The sequence below is a fragment of the Alosa alosa genome, chromosome 13 (genome assembly GCF_017589495.1).
Source record: "Alosa alosa isolate M-15738 ecotype Scorff River chromosome 13, AALO_Geno_1.1, whole genome shotgun sequence".
NCBI lineage: Eukaryota > Metazoa > Chordata > Actinopteri > Clupeiformes > Clupeidae > Alosa > Alosa alosa.
This window is the reverse complement of record NC_063201.1, coordinates 16,710,713-16,730,156: the sequence shown is the minus strand read 5'-3', so window position 1 is coordinate 16,730,156 and position 19,444 is coordinate 16,710,713. Positions and strand designations below refer to the sequence as shown.

The 19,444-nt window shown below is 47.7% G+C and overlaps 1 protein-coding gene across 1 annotated transcript in view; it reads right to left on the bottom strand.

Moving 5' to 3' along the window:
* Positions 1 to 19,444, bottom strand: part of si:dkey-22o22.2 (neural-cadherin) — a 135,672-nt gene that overhangs the window by 41,481 nt on the left and 74,747 nt on the right. Inside the window, 8 exon segments of the mRNA XM_048260545.1 lie at positions 2,710 to 2,877; positions 7,890 to 8,062; positions 9,260 to 9,430; positions 9,742 to 9,765; positions 9,768 to 9,909; positions 13,009 to 13,181; positions 15,366 to 15,508; positions 16,585 to 16,834. Of these exon segments, the coding sequence (XP_048116502.1) occupies positions 2,710 to 2,877; positions 7,890 to 8,062; positions 9,260 to 9,430; positions 9,742 to 9,765; positions 9,768 to 9,909; positions 13,009 to 13,181; positions 15,366 to 15,508; positions 16,585 to 16,834 (1,244 nt within the window).

The window sequence follows — 19,444 nt, the reverse complement described above, 5'->3', positions numbered from 1 at the left end:
GAGTGCATGGTGTACATGTGTGTGCGTCTGCAAGAGTCTCTGAGTGCATGTGTGTGGGCATCTGAGTGTGTGTGGGCATCTGAGAGTGTGTGTGTGTGTGTGTGTGTGTGTGTGTGTGTGTGTGTGTGGGTGTGTGGGGCATCTGGAGTGTGTGTGTGTGTGTGTGTGTGTGTGTGTGTGTGTGTGTGTGTGTGTGTGTGTGTGTGTGTGTGTGTGTGTGTGTGTGTTGGTGTGTGTGGGCATCTGAGTGTGTGTGTGTGTGTGTGTGTGTGTGTGTGTGTGTGTGTGTGTGTGTGTGTGTGTGTGTGTGTGTGTCAGAGAGGGTGTGTGTGGATGCATAAACATCCCTCCTTATCAGACTGCCCGCCCCTCAGTGCTCAGGGCTGATTGAACAACAGGGCCTCGCCTCCATACCTATCCTCTCTCTCTTTCTCTCTCTCTCTCTTTCTCTCCTTCTTTTCTCTCCTTGTGCCTCTGTCTTTTTTCCGATCCCCCTCTCTCTCTCCTTCTCTCAAGCACCTCATTGATATGGAGATTTGCCACGCATCCCACGGCCTGCATCCCACAGACGCATGCCGCCCGGCGTAATTAACAGACCATATTAGTGCTGCTAAATTTGAACAACAATCTACCTCGGCAATTAGGCCTGAGTGGAGACGAGAAAAAAAGAGAGGAGAGCAGAGAGGAGAAAAGAGAGGAGAGAGAGTTTGCTTCGTGACAATACCACAGATTGTGAAAAAAGCCTAAAAGCATTGTGCAGAAAATGTAGCAGGGGCGGAGTGATGGTTATGTCCAGTCCGAACGAAGACAATTCGACGACATGCACAGAGACTCAAGTGTAGACTCCATTAAGAGACAAAGCAGACAGACAAAGCAAGAGAAGAACTTTTGTAAAACTAACAGGAGTGGGCTTTGTGTTCTCTAACCTCCCAATCCCTCAAATGCCTTGATCTCGTGGCAATCTTCTCAAAGTAAATGGTAACACTAAAACAAGGGGCTACATTAAGATTTTTGGAGGAAAAGATCAGGCAGCCTGCCAAGAAACCTGCCCCAATATGTGGCATTGGACCATTAAACCACACAATGATCCAAACAATACAGCCAAACAAGGCAAGAAATGGTTAACGGAGAACAATATCAACATTTTCAACATTCAATATCAACATTAAATTCAATATTTGCCAGGGGTATGAATAATTTTGTTTTTAACTGTAGTTGATTGAACTGTGGTCTTGCAAGTAGACCAACGGGTTTCATTTTGAAACTTTAACGGTTTATGAACAACCTGAAATGAAAACACACAGAAGGTGAAGAAGTGGGTACAGGTGAAGAAAGAAGACATTCTGCACCAAGTAACATTGCAAGAATGCCCTTTTTGCTTCGAATATCTGGAGGAAAATACTAAATCATCCCTTTTTCTTGGCCACCCACCCCCCAGTGTTTGCCCGTGTGAATACATGAAAAGGAAGGGGGAACCACTGGGGGTCCAGGTGGAGAGGCGATGTTTCAGACGGAGTCAGGTAAACACAGGCAGGGCTTGTATGCTCTGCAAAATATTTGACCGCATTTGCAAAAAGCGAGTGAGGTAAGGGAAATGGAAAGAGGAAGAAAGAGAGGGAGGGAGAGAAGGGAGGGGAGGGATAGAGGGTGTAGAAAGAGAACTTCCAGCAATTCTCCTCTTGGCTCTCTATTGCTGATGAATCGGCAAAGAGCGGAAAAGAAAGAGAGTAAGAGAGAGAGAGAGAGAGAGAGAGAGAGAGAGAGAGAGAGAGAGAGAGAGAGAGAGAGAGAGAGAGAGAGAGAGAGAGAGAGAGATGGAGAGAGAGATGGAGAGAGATGGAGAGAGATGGAGGACTCTTGTTCTTCCCCATGAGTAATAGAGAGAGTTGAAGTGCAGAGGGCCCCTGCAGTGGATTTCGGGGCTTTTTCAAACATCCACACTCTGTGAGTGAGGGCTGGGAGGATGGAGGTGAGGAGAAGAGCTATGCTAAAGGCCGTGAGCACCGTCAGACAGGTAACAAGCGTCTGGCTGCAGGAAAGAAAAATGCTAATCTGACATCAAAGACTCAGAGAGGTGTTTCAAACCCAAACCTGGTCAAATATAAATCACTCTGACCCTTGCGCCATCTGTCTACAGGTTCAAAGCTACACAAAGTAGTACAGGTAATGCTAAATCCTCATAGTGTTCCTGGTCCATGTCCTTGCTAAACTCTTCAAATTAGCCACTGTCCCTGTCACTCACGATTCTCCAAAGAGCCAGAGGAAGAATCCAGATACATAATGACACAGATAGAAAGACCCAATCACCTTTACATTCATTCATTCAACTAGCTCAGTGAATACACTACATACAGCGCTTCACTCACTAAATGGTGCTTTCAGTTAGCGTGAAAGCAGAGCCGTCGGTGTACAAGGGCAAAACACTGCACAATGGCTGTATGTCTGTTCATACAGTATTTATCATTTGTTTGTTTCTGTGACAGTGTGTGTGTGTGTGTGTGTGTGTGTGTGTGTGTGTGTGTGTGTGTGTATGTGTGCGCGCGCACACTTGCACGCGGTGTTTGTACTCCTGTAGGCTTGTTCTCACGCTTTTGAATATATGAGTATGTACTGTTGTCTGTCAATGTCAGTGCCTATTGCATGCATGTGAATAACTGTCCTGATTTGTGTGCATGTGTATTCTTGTAGCGAGCACTGTCGAGCACTCACCACTATCTTGGAGTCCCTGACTGTGTTCTCGGAGATGGTCACCCAGTACTCAGGCTGTTCCCACTGCGGTGGCTGGTTGTGGACATTGGTGATGGTCACGCTCAGGTCCACCCAGCTGCTACGGTTGCCTCCATCTGTGGCGATGATCTTTTGTGTGATCCGCGACGTCTGGACGAGGAGGACAGAGATGGGGAAAAGTGAAAGGAGGGAGGGATAGAGAGAGAGAGAGAGAGATGGATGAGAAAGATGAAGGGATAGAAGACAATTAGGAGTGAAAGATCAGGAACAAAAGAAAATGTGAGAGATAGAGGAAGATGGAAAGAAAAGGAGGGAGGGAGAGAGAGAGGGAGAGAGACGGATGAGAAATAGAAGGGATAGAAGAGATAGAGGAAGATAGAGGAGAGGAGGACAGACAGAAAAAAAGGTATGGACATAAGAATATGAGGAAAAAACAAGCATAGGGGGAAGAACAAAGACATTGAAAGGTCATGAGTTCACACAGCCTCATGTTGACCTTTGACTCCATCTCCATGATGCCCTCAGTCAGCAGGCCTGAGCACAAGTGTCACCAAGCCCCCAACACCTGAGCTCAGTCACAAGCAACAGGATGCCTCATAAGAGACTGCTGTACTGAAATGAGGAGACAGAGAGTGCTGGGAGTGGGCATCTGGTACCTTTCACTGATTTAAAAAGGGAAAAGAATTAAAAGCGTCTCGAGACAAGAAAGTGAACACGACACTATAAGGGAGGAGAATAGTCAGCATTATTTATCGCCCAAAATGAACGGCAAGAAGAGACTTCTAAGGCACACTGTGGCGACAAGAAAGACAAGAAAGAGAAAGAGAGAGAGAGAGAGAGAGAGGAGAGAAAGAGGGAGAGATTTATCATCAATGCTGCTACATATTTTGCCTCTTAATTTGACTTTCAAGGCCGAGGCCATGGAGAACAAAGCCGGGCCTACCCTTGTGCTACATATTCCGCTTGCGGTTTCATTAAAATCACCGTTGTTCCATTAATAATGGAAGAGCTTTATGAAGTCGAGTCAGCATTACAAAAGAACTTTGCCTAACTGGTTCCAAAATATCTCCCCTGTTTCAGGTCTGTCTGTAATATTACGTTTGAGAGAGAGAAAGAGAGATTGAAAGGAAGAGATTGAGGGGACAGGGGAGTTCATGTATGCATGTGTGCTGCGACCATGCATGTGTGTGTGTGTGTGTGTTGGTGGTGGAGGTTGCCTGTTTGAAGGCAGGGTGAGTAACTCCCGCCCGACATCTCCTGGCTTCTCAGCTGTGATGCCTTCTGACAAATGTGAGGCAGTGTGGCAGGGTGCGTTATGTAATAAATAGCATGCCCTGGACGGGACCTGTGCCCACCTTTTACCGGCCCATGCTGAGCTAATCCGAGCAGTAACGCCAAGGAGCTGGGGCGTGAGGGGGCATGTCCCTACCGCCAACACACACACACACACACACACACACACACACACACACACACACACACACACTCCAATTCTCCATCTCCTCTTAGGCTCCCAGAGTCGAGTCGGAATCCATCTCCGGCCAGTGGTGGATGGAGCTGACGCTCAAAAGCTAAAAGGTGTTGGGCGTGAGCTTCGCGATGAATGATCTAGTTTGGGACGCCCAGCCTTTGCCACCCCCAACCTACCCCCAACCTACCCCTAACCCCACCTCTCCAGCCCCCACAACCCTGATAGATTTCACAAAGCAGATTTAGGCCATTACACCCTCCCCTCCATCTCTGCCTCCACCCCCCATCTCCTCCATCTCTGCTCCCCCTCCATCTGCCCCATCATCTGCCTCCACCCTCCTCCCCTCTCTACTGAAAGCCTTTGGCTGGAGCCCTGTCTGATCTGCAAGCGCTACACCTAATGTGCAATGGCTGCTGTGGAGGCTTGACTGGCGGGCGATGCCCATGCCCATGGATGCTCTATATCTTGTGCAGAAATGTCAGAGAAGGGACCGCCATGGTTGAAGAGCAGGGGAGCTGACATTTGTGCGAGACAGATATTTAAAAAAAAAAAAGTGCTTGTGCACATACAGATATAGACAAAAATGCAAGCACAGATGAAAGACTGTATTAGTGTGTGTGTGTGTGTGTGTGTGTGTGTGTGTGTGTGTGTGTGTGTGTGTGTTGGCAGATACAGATATATGGGGGATAGAAAGCAGAGATAGAACCCAATAGAGATGAGTTTAGTTGCTCGCGAGAGAACAGAGAAAGTGAGTGAGAGAAAGAGAGATTGAAAGGAAGAGATTGGAGGGGACAGGGGAGTTCATGTGTATGCATGTGTGCGCGTGACCATGCATGTGTGTGTGTGTGTGTTGTGGTGGAGGTTGCCTGTTTGAAGGCAGGGTGAGTAACTCCGCCTGACATCTCCTGGCTTCTCAGCTGTGATGCCTTCTGACAAATGTGAGGCAGTGTGGCAGGGTGCGGTGTAATGAATAGCATGCCCTGGACGGGACCTGTGCCCACCTTACTGACCCATGCTGAGCTAATCGGAGCGGTAACGGCCAAGGAGCTGGGGCGTGAGGGGGCATGTCCCTACCGCCAACACACACACACACACACACACACACACACACACTCCACGGCTCAATTCTCCATCTCCCTCTTAGGCTCCCAGAGTCGAGTCGGAATCCATCTCCGTCAGTGGTGGATGGAGCTGACGTTCAAAAGCTAAAAGGTGTTGGGCGTGAGCTTCGCATGAATGATTCAGTTTGGGCAACGTTGGGGCCTTACACCCCCCAACCTACCCCCAACCTACCCCCAACCCCCACCTCCAGCCCCCAATAACCCTGATAGATTTCACAAAGCAGATTTGGGCCCTTACACCCCTCCCCCTCCATCTCTGCCTCCACCCCCCCATCTCCTCCATCTCTGCCTCCACCCCCCATCTCCTCCATCTCTGCCTTCGCCCCCCCTCCATCTGCCCCATCATCTGCCTCCACCCTCCTCCCCTCTCTACTGAAAGCCTTTGGCTGGAGCCCTGTCTGATCTGCAAGAGCGCTACACCTAATGTGCAATGGCTGCTGTGGAGGCTTGGACTGGGCGGGCGCTCGCATGCCCATGGATGCTCTATATATCTTGTGCAGAAATGTCAGAGAAGGGACCGCCATGGTTGAAGAGCAGGGGAGCTGACATTTGTGCCGAGACAGATATTTAAAAAAAAAAATGCTTGTGCACATACAGATATAGACAAAAAATGCAAGCACAGATGAAAGACTGTATTAGTGTGTGTGTGTGTGTGTGTGTGTGTGTGTGTGTGTGTGTGTGTGTGTGTGTTGGCAGATACAGATATATGGGGGATAGAAAGCAGAATGGGAGCAATAGACAGATGAGTTTAGTTGCTGCGAGAGAACAGAGAGAAAGTGAGTGAGAGAGAAAGAGACAGAGTGACAGACAGAGAGTGTGAGAGAGAGAGAGACCGAGATTAAGATAGTGAGAGAGAGAGTGAGAGTGAGAGAGAGAGAGAGGCCGAGATTAAGATAGTGAGAGAGAGTGAGAGTAAGAGAGAGAGAGAGAGACTGAGATAGAGATAGAGAGAGAGTGACGAAGAAAAGGAAGACAAGTGTGCATCGACGGAGAGAAAGGCGAGCGCACACGCGACAAAAACAATGCAGACAGGCATGTGCGGCGGCGGTGTCTTGGCTGAAGCCAAGGAGCCCTATAAATAAAATGTCATTGTGTGGTGTCAGCACCCTGCTGCCTAAGAGGGAGACGACCAAATGTCGCAAACCACCGCCGCCAGATATATGCTTGCATGCGCTCATCTGGGCGTGCATGTGTTTGCTTGGGTGTGTAAGTGAATGTGAGTGCCTGTGTGTGTGTGTGTGTGTGTGTGTGTGTGTGTGTGTGCATGTGCGTGTGCGTGTTTCGTGTGTTTGTGTGTATGTGTGTACTTGTGAGTGTGTGCGCATGTTTGTGTGTGTGTGTGTGTGTGTGTGTGTGTACTTGTGAGTGTGTGCGCATGTTTGTGTGTGTGTGTGTGAGTGTGTACTTGTGAGTGTGTGCGCTTGTTTGTGTGTGTGTGTGTGTGTGTGAGTGTGTGTGTGTGTGTGTGTGTTCAGCATGGCACAGTGTTTCCCCCGTTGATGTTAAGATATATGTATAAAAATATAGACAGGAGCAGCGTGTTGTTATTACGGCTGTGCCATGTCTCATATGCAAATGCAACGCACCGAGACGCTGCTGGAGGTGAATGCTGGTCTCAGCGGAGGATATCAAGAGCATACAAGATGTGTGCGTGTGTGTGTGTGTGTGCGCAACTACAAACGATGTGAGTACACAGTATGTGTATACACACACATGCTGGTAGGAACAGGGAGGCACACACACACACACACACACACACACACACACACACACACACACACACACACACACAGGGAGGGGATGAAACACCTGTACCAGGCCAGTCATCCAGCTGTGGACTGTTTGTCTCCACAGGCAGAAAGGGAAGTGTGCTCTTTATGGGATGAGCAAGCTGTATGGGGTGGGATAGGTGTGTGTGTGTGTGTGTGTGTGTGTGTGTGTCTGTGTGTGTGTGTGTGTGTGTGTGTGTGTGTGTATGAGTGTGTTGAACACTGTGCATTGATAAATCTGGAAAAGCACAGTCTGTGGGGTAACACACAAAACCACATGCTACACAGTAACCCCCACATATTACATATTCCACAATATACAGATCGAGAAAGACAAGACAACATGTTGTTACATACACAGACCCATCTAAATATATGATTTTCAGAATTCCATAATGTTTTTTTATTCAAAAATGATTAGCTTAGCTAAATGTTAGAAGTAGAGTGTCTTGACAGTTTGAAACATTCAGTAGATCGAATTTCTCTTTTGACTCATCATGACAACCAGAATACTGTCAGATATAAAAATGTCTCAAGAGATGTCAGCCAGAGTTATTCACCCTGCCTTCAAACAGATGAATCCCTCACAACAGCAAGCGCGCCACACACACACACACACACACACACACACACACACACACACACACACACACATACACACACACACACACACACACACACACACACACACACACACACACACACACACACACACACACACACAAACACACAGACACACAGACACACGCACATACATCTGAACTGACTATAGAAGTAAGTTGGCTGTGTGTGGCTGGTTACCTGTGAGATGGGGTGGTTGACGTAGACCCAGCCAGTAGTGGGGTTGATCTGCAGGTAGGCAGGCTGCTGGCTGGACAGCGAGTAGGTGATGGCCGCGTTGGTGCCCTGGTCATCGTCATGGGCAGCCGCACGCAGGAAGCTGGTGCCAACCGGCGTATCCTCACGCAGGAAGTCTTGTTGACAGCAAAGGGAGAGCACAAAGTGTCAACACAGATGCCACCGAAACAAACAACAATAACAACAATAACATTAACTACAGTGACAACAAACAATTGCCACCATCACCATTCAGGCGGTAGCTGAAATGAAATGCATGCCCTAGAAACACTTCAATCTCCCCGATTAATAGTGGATGAGCCTATTCTGTTGGCAATTTATTTATTTTTTTTGCTTTCGTTTTAATATGATGATGAAAAGGAATTCTGACTTCAAAACTTATCAAACACGTAGCTGCTCGCCTGGTAAACAAACAAATCTGCAAAGAGGAGAGGCGGCAACAAACATTTCATCACTCTCGCCCGAGTGCTTTCCAGGATTACACCAGTGATTAAAAAAGAACACACATTCTCACCCTCTCCCTCCCTCCCTCCCTCCTCCCCCCCCCTTTTCTTTGCAACCAGGGCTTTGCCAAGCCGTACCTTTCACAAAAATTGTCTGACATTTCAGCAAACATTAAGAGCCACTGACACTGATGAAAACACGAGCCTCTGCGGCTCCTTAATTTGAAATTTCGCCAAAGCCAGCAGAAACATCTGACCTGTGCTCTTTAATGCGATGTAAAAGCACCACCTGTGAATGTTTCATGAGTGGTTAAGCTCCTTTCACCCCAGAGGGGACGTGAGGGGGAAACCCCTGTCTGGGGGTCTCTCTCTCTCTCTCTCTCTCTCTCTCTCTCTCTCTCTCTCTCTCTCTCTCTCTCTCGCTCTCTCTCTCTCTCTCTTTTCTCTGTCTTTCTCTCTCTCTCCTCTCTCTCTCTCTCTCTCTCTCTCTCCTTTAGCAGGTAGGACACATTTTGATGGGCTGGGTCTGAAAAAAAAAAGGCCTATATAGATATGATGCATCCAAAAGTGACCCAACAACATGTCTGCTAGACTGACCTAACACACATTAGTACACATAACTGTACAATTCAAAGGTAAAGGGAAATGTAACTGACCCTTATTGATCAATCTGAATTAGACTTTTTAACAGTCATGTACACCCAATCAGTGTGTACTGGGGGATGGCAGTTGGGACACAGTGGCGTGGGGGCATAATGTACATTTTATTTATTTATTTTTCTACTTTTTTATTCATAGTACAAATGCATTGGGTCTAAGAGGATGTTTACAGTCAGATTGTAGAGCATGGATAGGAGCTGCTACACTCACATTGGTAGCGGCTGTTCTCAAATTTGGGGTCGTTGTCGTTCTGGTCTGCGATGACGATGGTGATCTGGCAGATGCCGATAAGAGGCTCCTCAGCCTGGTCAGTCGCTGTGACCGACAGACTGTACTCTCGCTGGCGCTCCCGGTCAAAGGTCACGGATGTGCTGATCACACCTAAGGTGAAAGGTCAAAAGGTCATACATTTCCAAACCATTTCAACTTTTATGTACCATGCATACAAAGGAATATATTAGTGTACTGTTGAATTAGCATTAATTAATTATAGCAATTATAATATAATATCAGTGTTAATGACAATAACAAATGTTTCTCTTCATTTGTGACAAGATATGACATGAATGTCTTTGTTAACATCAAGCAATCTGCCAGAGCTAGAATGCATCAATGCCAATCTGTCATGAGTGTATCAATCTCTTGAGCTTTTTGGTATGAGCTTGACGTTCAGAGAGATGACGAGTCTCTACCTGTGTCAGGGTCGATGACAAACCTGACGAGGCGCCGTCGCGCTGCATGATGCCGTACTTCACGTCTCCGTTGAGGCCGATGTCCGCGTCGTGGGCATGCACGCGCAGCACGAACGTCCCCGGGGGCTGGTTCTCCAGGACCCACGTGCTCACACTGTAGTTATGACACTGGGGTGGGGTGTGTGTGTGTGTGTGGGTTGAGGGGGGAGCATGATAGGATTATTCATACATTTGTAATTTGACATTGTGAGTAACAGTATCATTAGAGACGCCATTAGACTGAAGTAGCGTACCCAGACTCAGGCCCATTGGCCTCCGTGTGCCCTTTGCTACAGGACAGCCTTGTTGGCTCCCAAGCGAATTACCGAGCGATCGAGAATGACACCATCACACTTTCCCCCCAAAAGCGAGTCCGAATGAGCCTGTTGGAGAGTGCTGCTCTCTCCATATTGGACAAATGGCTCATCATTAGAGTGGAATTAAGAGGCTGGTGGAACCTGAGGAGTTTTTTTTACTTTTTTGTCTGTGATGACCAGCTCCCAGAGAGGCACTGGAGCCAGACAGTAGAGCTGTCTAATGAGCACTCCCACTGTGACACACACACACACACACACACACACACACACACGCAAGCACACGTCAACCACCGCAACCGTCTTCCCCCACTAACTTTATGGCCTTCATTAGCCTCATCAACCTAAACTAACCCAACACACCCATGCACACATACACACCCACATACACACACACACACACACACACACATGCACACACACACTCTCACACACACACACACACACACACACACACACACACACACACACACACACACACACACACACACACACACACACACACACACACACACAGAAAGTGTGTGTGTTTTGGAGAGCGGAGGGTGTGGGGGGCCCAGGAGAGGTCTTGTCGAAGCTGCACGATTAATCAAGTAATTGGATCAATACAGAGGCAGGGAGAGCCGTCAGGAGCTTGAAGGAAGCTCACAGAGATCACGCTCCTCCGCTCACTCAACCCCCTCCAATCCTCTCTCTCTCTCTCACCCCTTTCATTCCTCCCTCTCTCCTCTCCACTCATTTTCTTTCTGTGCAAAGGCATTATTCTGTAAACGCATGGAGGCTTACAGGGGGATTCGTTCCCGTTTATCCTGGGAAAACGCTTTAACAGATAGTCCATAATCTACTGAGCAATTAGGAATGACAAGCAGGAACTTATTGACTACAAAGAGGGCTTTGGGCGGTGAGTTTGAGTTTGGAAGGCAGGGGGGCTCTGGTGGGAGAGGGGTCTTAGGGATGGTGGTGATGGTGGTGGTGGGGAGTTAAGGCTGGAGCAGAGCAGAGTTTCCATTGCCCTGGGGCCCACTTTGCCACCTCACTGCTGATAATATGTCACGAAAACACACACAAAGACTCACACACACACACACACACACACACACACACACACACACAAACTGCACACACACAAACACACACACACATATGAACACATTCAAGAACACACACATATTATGCATTCATAAGAATGCACGCATATGCGTCCACACACATGCGGCAGAGAGGAAGAGAAGACAAGAGAGAGGAGAAGGAGAAAAGGAAAAGAGGAAGAGAGAGGAGAGGAAGAGGATGAAGTGTTAAAGAGAAAACAGGAAGTGAAGGATAAAGAGGTACAAAGTTGAGAGGAGAGAAAAGGAGAGGAGAGGAGAAGAGAGGAGAGAATAGGCGAGAAGGAGGATGGCGAAAGGAGAGAGAGAAGAAAGAGAGGAGAGAAGGAAGAGAGGAGAGAAGGAAGAGAGGAGAGAATAGGCGAGGAGGAGGAGGAGGATGGCAAGGCTGAGCGAGAGAGGCTGGAGAGCGGCCAGATGTTCCCTCATGGGCACACTTAGCGCTGCGCTTTCATACGCATCCACCGAGCCTCTGGGTGATTCCCTCCTCTGAAATATTCATCTCCAGTGCCAGACCCAGGGGCGAGCGCAGAGTGTGTGAGTGTGAGTGTGTGTGTGTGTGTGTGTGTGTGTGTGTGTGTGTGTGTGTGTGTGTGTGTGTGTGTAGATACTGTATGTGTGTGCTAAGGAGTACATGGAAGTTTCTGTGTGTGAATGTGGATGTGGATGTGAGACAGTGTGCGCATCGCATCTATGTGTGTTTTGTGTGTGCATGTGTTTTGTTTATGAATTTGTGTTTGAGAGAGAGTGTGTGTGTGTTTGTGTGTGTGTGTGTGTGTGTGTGTGTGTGTGTTTGTGTGTGTGTGTTGGGGAGAATGATCAGGCCCAGCGTTGCTCAGGCTTCAGTGGAGCTGCTCCCTGATGGGGACCCCCAGAGGCATCTCTCAGGCTCCAGCACCAGCTGCCTGCACCACTCCACTCACACACCACACACTAGCTCTGTCATTCAGAGATAGATACACACACACACACACACACACACACACACACACACACACACACACACACACACACCTGCACACACGCACACACACACATGTACACAGAATAGGGTTGCAGATAACGATTATTTTCATAGTCGTTTAATATGTCCATTATTGTCTCGATTAATCTATTGGTTATTTAATAGATAAAATATCAGAAAAATGGTGGAAAACTGTTGATCAGTGTTCCCCAAAGCCCAAAATGTCCTCAAATTCCTTGTTTTGTCCACATGCCAAGAATATTTAGTTTATTGTCATTAAAGAGTCAGTAGAGCTGAAAATATCAAAGTTTAAGAGGCTGCAATCAGTGAATTTTGAGTAATTTTCCTTAAAAAAATTACCCAAACCAGTTAACCAACCACCAAAATAGTTGGTGATTAATTGAATGGTTTACAACTAATTGTTGCAGCCTTAACACACAGACAAACACACACACTCTCTCTCTCTCTCTCTCACACACACACACACACACACACACACATACATACACTAGGTCTCTTATACTTGCATACTGACAAACTCTCTGTCTCTGTCTCATACGCATACAAACACACTCACACGCACACACACACACACTCATTCAATCGTATTACTCAGTCACCCGCGCACACACTCTCACTTCTTTATCTCTGTCCATCTCACAGTATATCTGACTCTCATCCACTGCCTCTCTCCATCTCTCTATTTTTATTCTTGTTGCAATATTTTTTATTGCAATCTGTTGCCGATTATCTAATTTCTCTCTCTCTCTCTCTCTCATTTCTCTGACTATGTCTGTGTCACACTCACAGCTACCAGTGTAGTCATACACATGCTGCCTCTCACCTCATCGAAGACCGGTTTGTTGTTGTTGATGTCATTGATGCCCACGATGACCTGGGCGGAGCTGCTGAGGGGGAGGGGTCCGCCGGCGCTGTTGTCGTCGGTCGCCGTGACGTTGAGGACGTACTGGGGCCCGCGGAGTGTGGGAGGGGGACTGCGGCGCAGCTTGATGATGCCTATAAGGGGAAGAGGACAGGAACCAATCAGGACTCAAGTTACACATTTCAAATTGAAAGGCATTTTATTGGCATATCAGATGTGTATTGCCAAACCAGCCATTCAGCACAAAGCAAATCCAACAGCAAATCCAACAGCAGACTTAAAAATAGATAAATAATCAAGGAAACTAGGTGCAGTATGATAACACTCCATTCATTTCTAGGTTTGTTTGTTTGATCATGTCCCTTCTTTATGTCAGTGTCAATGTCAATTTATTTATCATAAATCAACAGTTTTTACAAAGTGCTGTAAAAAAATAAAATAAAAATAAAATAATAGTAATAACAATATAAAGTAGATCTTAAAAAAAACGAAGCAGTTGTCACAAAACAACTTAAAAGAAATGGGCTTTGAGATGAGATTTGAAAATAAATTGATCTCTGTCACTTTCTTGTTAAAGCAAAATTATGCAGGTAATTGCCAATTCAGCTATGTTTAACCAGAAACTAGTTTGGCTATCATATTCAGATTTAGTCTGATGTTAGATAAACACATGTGTCATTCTAATTAGCAGCACAGGCTATTTGTAAATTGTTCTTACACAAGCTAGCATGATAGCAAGTTTTTGGTGTTTGAATTCCTTTTCCATTTAGTTTCTGCTTCCTTTACTTAAAAGAAGAATAATCCACACGTTCAAATAGTACAAATGCACATTATGGATCAGACCAATGGACCACCATGAATTTGAGCACTGGATTCAATCTTTCACCACCCAAGGCCACTCAAAATGGCACGAGAGGAGACGAGAGAAAGATAGGACACTAACAAAGAAATGATAGACAAAGGAATACAGAGAGAGGATTGGTGAAGAAACACACACACACACACACACACACACACACACACACACACACACACACACACACACACACACACACACATACACAACACAAACAAACAACACAAAAGAAAACTGTTTACAATGATGTGAGGGGGAAATATTTGCCTTTCTTCCCAGAATCCTCCCACAATCTGTTACCACAGCCAACGTGCCTCTGCCATCTTTGATGCTTTTCCCCATGCAACTTCAGCACAAATAAATAAATGAATAAATAAGGAGGCAAATAAATAAATAAAAATAAATAAACAAAAGCAATAGCCTCCTCGGCTCCCTGCCTCTAAGCTGGAGCCTATCGCTAAAGCTAAAGCTAAAGGCTGAGGCAGGAGCCGGCTGTGCTGCTGGTGGTCGCGGTGGCCATGGGTGGGAAGAGGAGACGGGAGTGAAACAAAATGGCAGAAAGACTTTGAAGTGACAACTTTTCACAGAGCAGCAGCGTGGAAGCCAAGGGCCATCTGTCTCCCCTGGCCTGAGGAGGAGGCATGCAGAGGAGAGGAGAGGAGAGGAGAGGACAGGAGAAGAGAAGAGAATCGAAGAGAGGAGAGGAGAGGACAGGAGAGAAGAAGAGAGGAGAGGAGAGGAGAGGAGAAAAGAGAAGACAGAAGAGGGAAGGGGAGAAGAGATTAGATAAAGTGAAGGGTAAAGAAGTTGTGGGGAAAAAGGGAAATAAACTGACAAAGGAAGAGATGACAAGAGAAAAGGAGAAAAGAAGAGGATAGATAAAAAAGGGAGGGAGGAGAAGAGAAGAAGAGGATAGATGAGAAAGGGAGGGAGGAGAGAAGAAGAAGGGAGAGGAGCTGAGCGCAGGAGCGATAAGGAGGCGAGCAGCTTAGCATTAAGGAGTCTCCACCTGTGAGGCAACAAGCTCATGTAAACAAATGATAACCTCAGATTGCAGACAAATGCAACCTTGACTGTAAGACAGAAAATACTGAATACATACAGATAGACACACACACACACACACACACACACACACACACATACACAAACACACACACACAAACACAAAGAGTGCAAAAGACTAACAACACCACTAGGAAGCACAGAGAAGATTGGAGAGGAGGGGAGAGAGGAGGAGAGAGGGAAAGGGGGATGGAGGCTGTGCAAGAGAGAGAGAGGGAGAAGACTCTTTATGTGGGTTTAGAAATGTCCTTGTTACAGATTTCTCTCCCGAAGGGGGTCTGGGCTGCAATTTATCCCTGGTCCCAGTTACCACAGCAACCCAATTCAAATAGCAATCCAGAATCTGTGTGTGTGTGTGTGTGTGTGTGTGTGTGTTTATGCCAACATCTCTGCCTACCCTTCTGGTTGTCCAGTTCGAAGTTGCTGTCCTCATTGCCTCCGGTGATGGCGTATGTCACTCCATCTCCGTCTGGGTCCTTGGCGTGGACGATGGCCACCAGAGTTTCAGGGCCCGCGTCCTCCGAGAGGAAGGTCTTATAACTGCAGCAGTGAGAGAGAGTGAGAGAGAGAGAGAGAGAGAGGAGGGGAATAGAGAGGGTAGAAAAAGAGAGAGGTAGAGAGAGAAAGAGAAGGGAGAGAGAGAGCGAGAGAGAGAGAGAGAGAGAGAGAGAGCAAACTCAGTCCCAGCACATCAGAGGCCCAACCATCTGTTTCCCACACAAACCCTCTGAAGTCTTTCCCATGATGCTCTCCCACTACCAGTAGCACACATGGGCCAGTCCCTGCTCCTGAGAAACACACACACACACACACACACACACACACAGCTAGTCCTCCATTTCGACTCTAAACACAGTTTCCAGCTACCACCACCCGTTCCCTGCTACATTAAGGCTACACTGAGGTGTGTTAGTGTGTGGGTGTGCGGCTGCACTGGTGATTTGCGCCAGCCCTCTGTGGCCTGTCTCTCACTGCTGGCAGTGGTGCTCTGAGTCCGTCCAAATGCCTGGTTCTCCTCCGGGCTACAGGCTTACAAATGCCAGGCGAGTGGGCTTATCTGCCGCGGCGGAGAGGGGGACTGGGGGGGGGGGATGGGCTACAGAAATCCCCTCTGAAGCATCAGTGGGAGAATTACTCCAGATTTGAAGGGCTCCACGGAGCAGCAGCCAGAGACGAGAAAACACAGAACACACCACGGGGGTGGGGGGCCGGAGGGGTGTGTGTGTGTGTGTGTGTGTGTGTGTGTGTGTGAGTTGGTAGGGGCGGTGGTAAGTGAGATGAAAAGGACTGAAGAGACTTATAGATGGGGAGAGTGGAATGTGTGTGTGTGTGAGAGAGAGATGGAATGAAAAGAGAGAGATAAAACAGACAAGAAGAAGGAAAGAATAGGAGAGAGATGGAGTGATATAGATAATAGTGTTAGAATGAAAGACACTGGCAAGCGAGGCTGACAGTATGGAAGGAAAGATACTTCGTCAAATATATGAATTAATTGCTATTCATATTAAGATAGAGATGGTGACCAGGAAGGAAAGAATGAAGGAAGAACGACAGAAAGAGAAAGAGAAAAAGAGAGAGATGGCCAATGGAGCTACGGAGGAGAGAAGAGGACCTACACAGCCTGTGAGAAGACGGGCGCCTCGTCGTTGACGTTGGCCATGCGGATGCGGATGGATGCAGTGCCCGTGCGCGGGGGCGTGCCCTTGTCCACGGCCACCGCCAGGAACTCATACATGTGATTGGGCCGCTCGTAGTCCAGCGGCCGGGCGGGGGAAACCACACCCTGGGAGGTGATGTCGAAGTCGGAGCTCTGGATGAAGTAGGAGATCTCGGCATTCAAGCCCGTGTCACAGTCTCGAGCCAGCACTGACACACACACAGGACATTGTATTAAATTTGTAATACAATATAATATAATACAATACAATACAATACAATACAATACAATACAACACAAACAATCATACAACAAATCATCATGTGTAATTTGTACATGCTAATTATGATGAATACAATTTTCAATTGGACTTGGAGAACCAGTGATGGAGGGGCAGAGGAAAAGGGAGAGAGAGCGAGAGAGAGAGAGAAAGGAATTAGTACACAAAGAGAAAAGGAGAGAAGACACAGAGGTGATAAAACACTGCTGACGGAGTAGGAGAGACATTGGGAGTTTGGGAACAAGGGATTCCAGTTAGAACAACCTGATATTAATTATTGTCACGGCAACCTTGATGTTGACACGCCCTGGCCAGCAACACAGACTCTCTCTATCAGCGAGGAAGAGAGGGGGGGGGTGAAGAGAAAGAGAGAGACAGTAATGGAGGGAGAGAGAGAGAGAGAGAGAGAGTCAGAGAAGAGAGAGAAGAGGAGCTCTGGCCTGGCAAACTGTCATGTCCGCTTGGAAAGCATGCACCAGGAGAATGAGACACATCCTTGGCAATTACCGTCCAGCTTCCTCCAGAGAAACCAACGGCCGTGCTCCATCCTTCACTGCGTGTCTCCTCTCCGGAACCCACTGCCCAGATGGACTCCGACCAACCCCCCCCCTAAAACAACCCCCCGACAAAAAAAAAAGAACCCTCTTGTTTGTGGCCGAGGTCCACGATCCTCTGTACGGCAAAGTGCTTTTTTTAATTAAGCACTCACTCATGTTTTAAAAAAGAGCCCAATGTTAATTAAAAACCACATTGGGGGAGGCCAATTCTTCTATTTGACAAATTTAAGAGCCCATCTGTCAGAGGCCTCATTGGTGGCCCGTGCAAAAGAGAGAGAGAGAGAGAGAGAGGGAGAGAGAGAGAGAGATGGAGCGAGAGCGAGCACCCCGGCGCGGTTGACATCAAAAGTAAAACTTGAAGAAGGCTTTGCTGTCATTAGGATGGCTGCCAGAGATGACGTGTGGAGGTGGAGGTGGTTGGGGGCGGAGTGGAGGGGGGTAGCTGGGTGGGGGTGGTGGTGGCAGTACCAGTGGGTGGGGGAGCAGGAGCACCTCAGGCAAGCTGTCAGAGCTCCCCGCCAGCCAGCCAGGCGGGCAGGCGGGCAGGCAGGGTGGCACAGCTCCTGGGCAGGAGAGCGATGTGTGCGGAGGCCCTCTAATCTCCAAGGCAAATGCAGCGCTACGGGGGTGAGCCCAGCCCACAGATGTGGTGCTCTGCGCCTGTGGTCCCCACTCTGGGGCTACACTGCTACTCTCTGTCCACACTTATCATTCTCATTCTGTCTCTCTCTCTCTCTCTCTCTCTCTTCATTCTCATGCTCTCTCTCTCTCTCTCTCCCTTATCATTCTCATGCCCCCCCATTTCTCACTATTACTCTATCTGTTTCACAAACATCCACAAACCAACATAAGGCATGCACATACATACAGTGCATACATATACATACATACATACATACATACATACAGTACATACATACATACATACGTACATACATACATTTATAATTTTATTTCCCTACTCTTCCACACATGCTGCCTTCTCACACACATTCCTTTACACAAATTCTTTTACACTGACACAACGCTTACACAAACACATGCACACACAGACACACACAGTGAGGAGCTGCACATTCCTTCGTACATGTCACTCACACTAGCTCTCTACCCGCGATCCTCTAGCTCATATCACAGCGCATTTAAAGCACCTGTTGCTAAGGCAAGTTGTGTGTTTGTGTGTGCATGTAGTCGAGAGTGCTCCTCGTGTAAGCATAAGCAAAAGGTTCGTCAGGGGGGAAGAGGATTCCAACAGAAGGTTCATTAAAAATACACAGACTAATATAATATGTCTGCAGGCTACCTATTACCATTTTTAATGCATGAGGCTGGGGACCTAGGAGTTGCAGCCGCAGCGGAATAACGGAATAAGTCACAAGAGCGGGTGGGGGGGGGGTGCATGTCTACATGTGTGTGTGTGTGTGTGTGTGTGTGTGTGTGTGTGTGTGCATGCGTGCGTGCAAGCATCATGCGTGTGTGACAGAGGCTTGTTGCCAGGGCTAAGACTGCTTGCTCCCCTGCTCCTCTAAATCCTTCCCAGGAAGTTTTTCGCTCCATAATTGGACCGTCTCTCTTTTTTTCCTCCCCTCTTCCTCCTCTTCTTTTTCTTCCTCCCTGTCTTCTTCCCTGCCCTCCCTTCTTTCCTCTTCGCGCTCCTTCCCTGGTAGCGCCTATTAACCGCTGAGGCCCAATTTATAAGTCTAATCCCGATTTAAGGTAAACAACAGTAATAATCTCCTCTCCCTTCTGCTTGGCTTCTCCTAGTCAAGAGATTGCCGTCCGTGCCCCTGTCTTACCGCATTCCTAGAATTTAATGTAGTTTCCTACTTTACACCCCCCCCCCCTCCGCCCCACCATCCACCCCCCTCTGAGCATAAAACACAAACACATTTGATAAGCAAATAACTAGAGCAGCCCGCCACTGGCACTGGGCCGGGCCCTGTTGTGTTGCCTCTCAGTGAGAGCTGACTCCAGCACCAGCA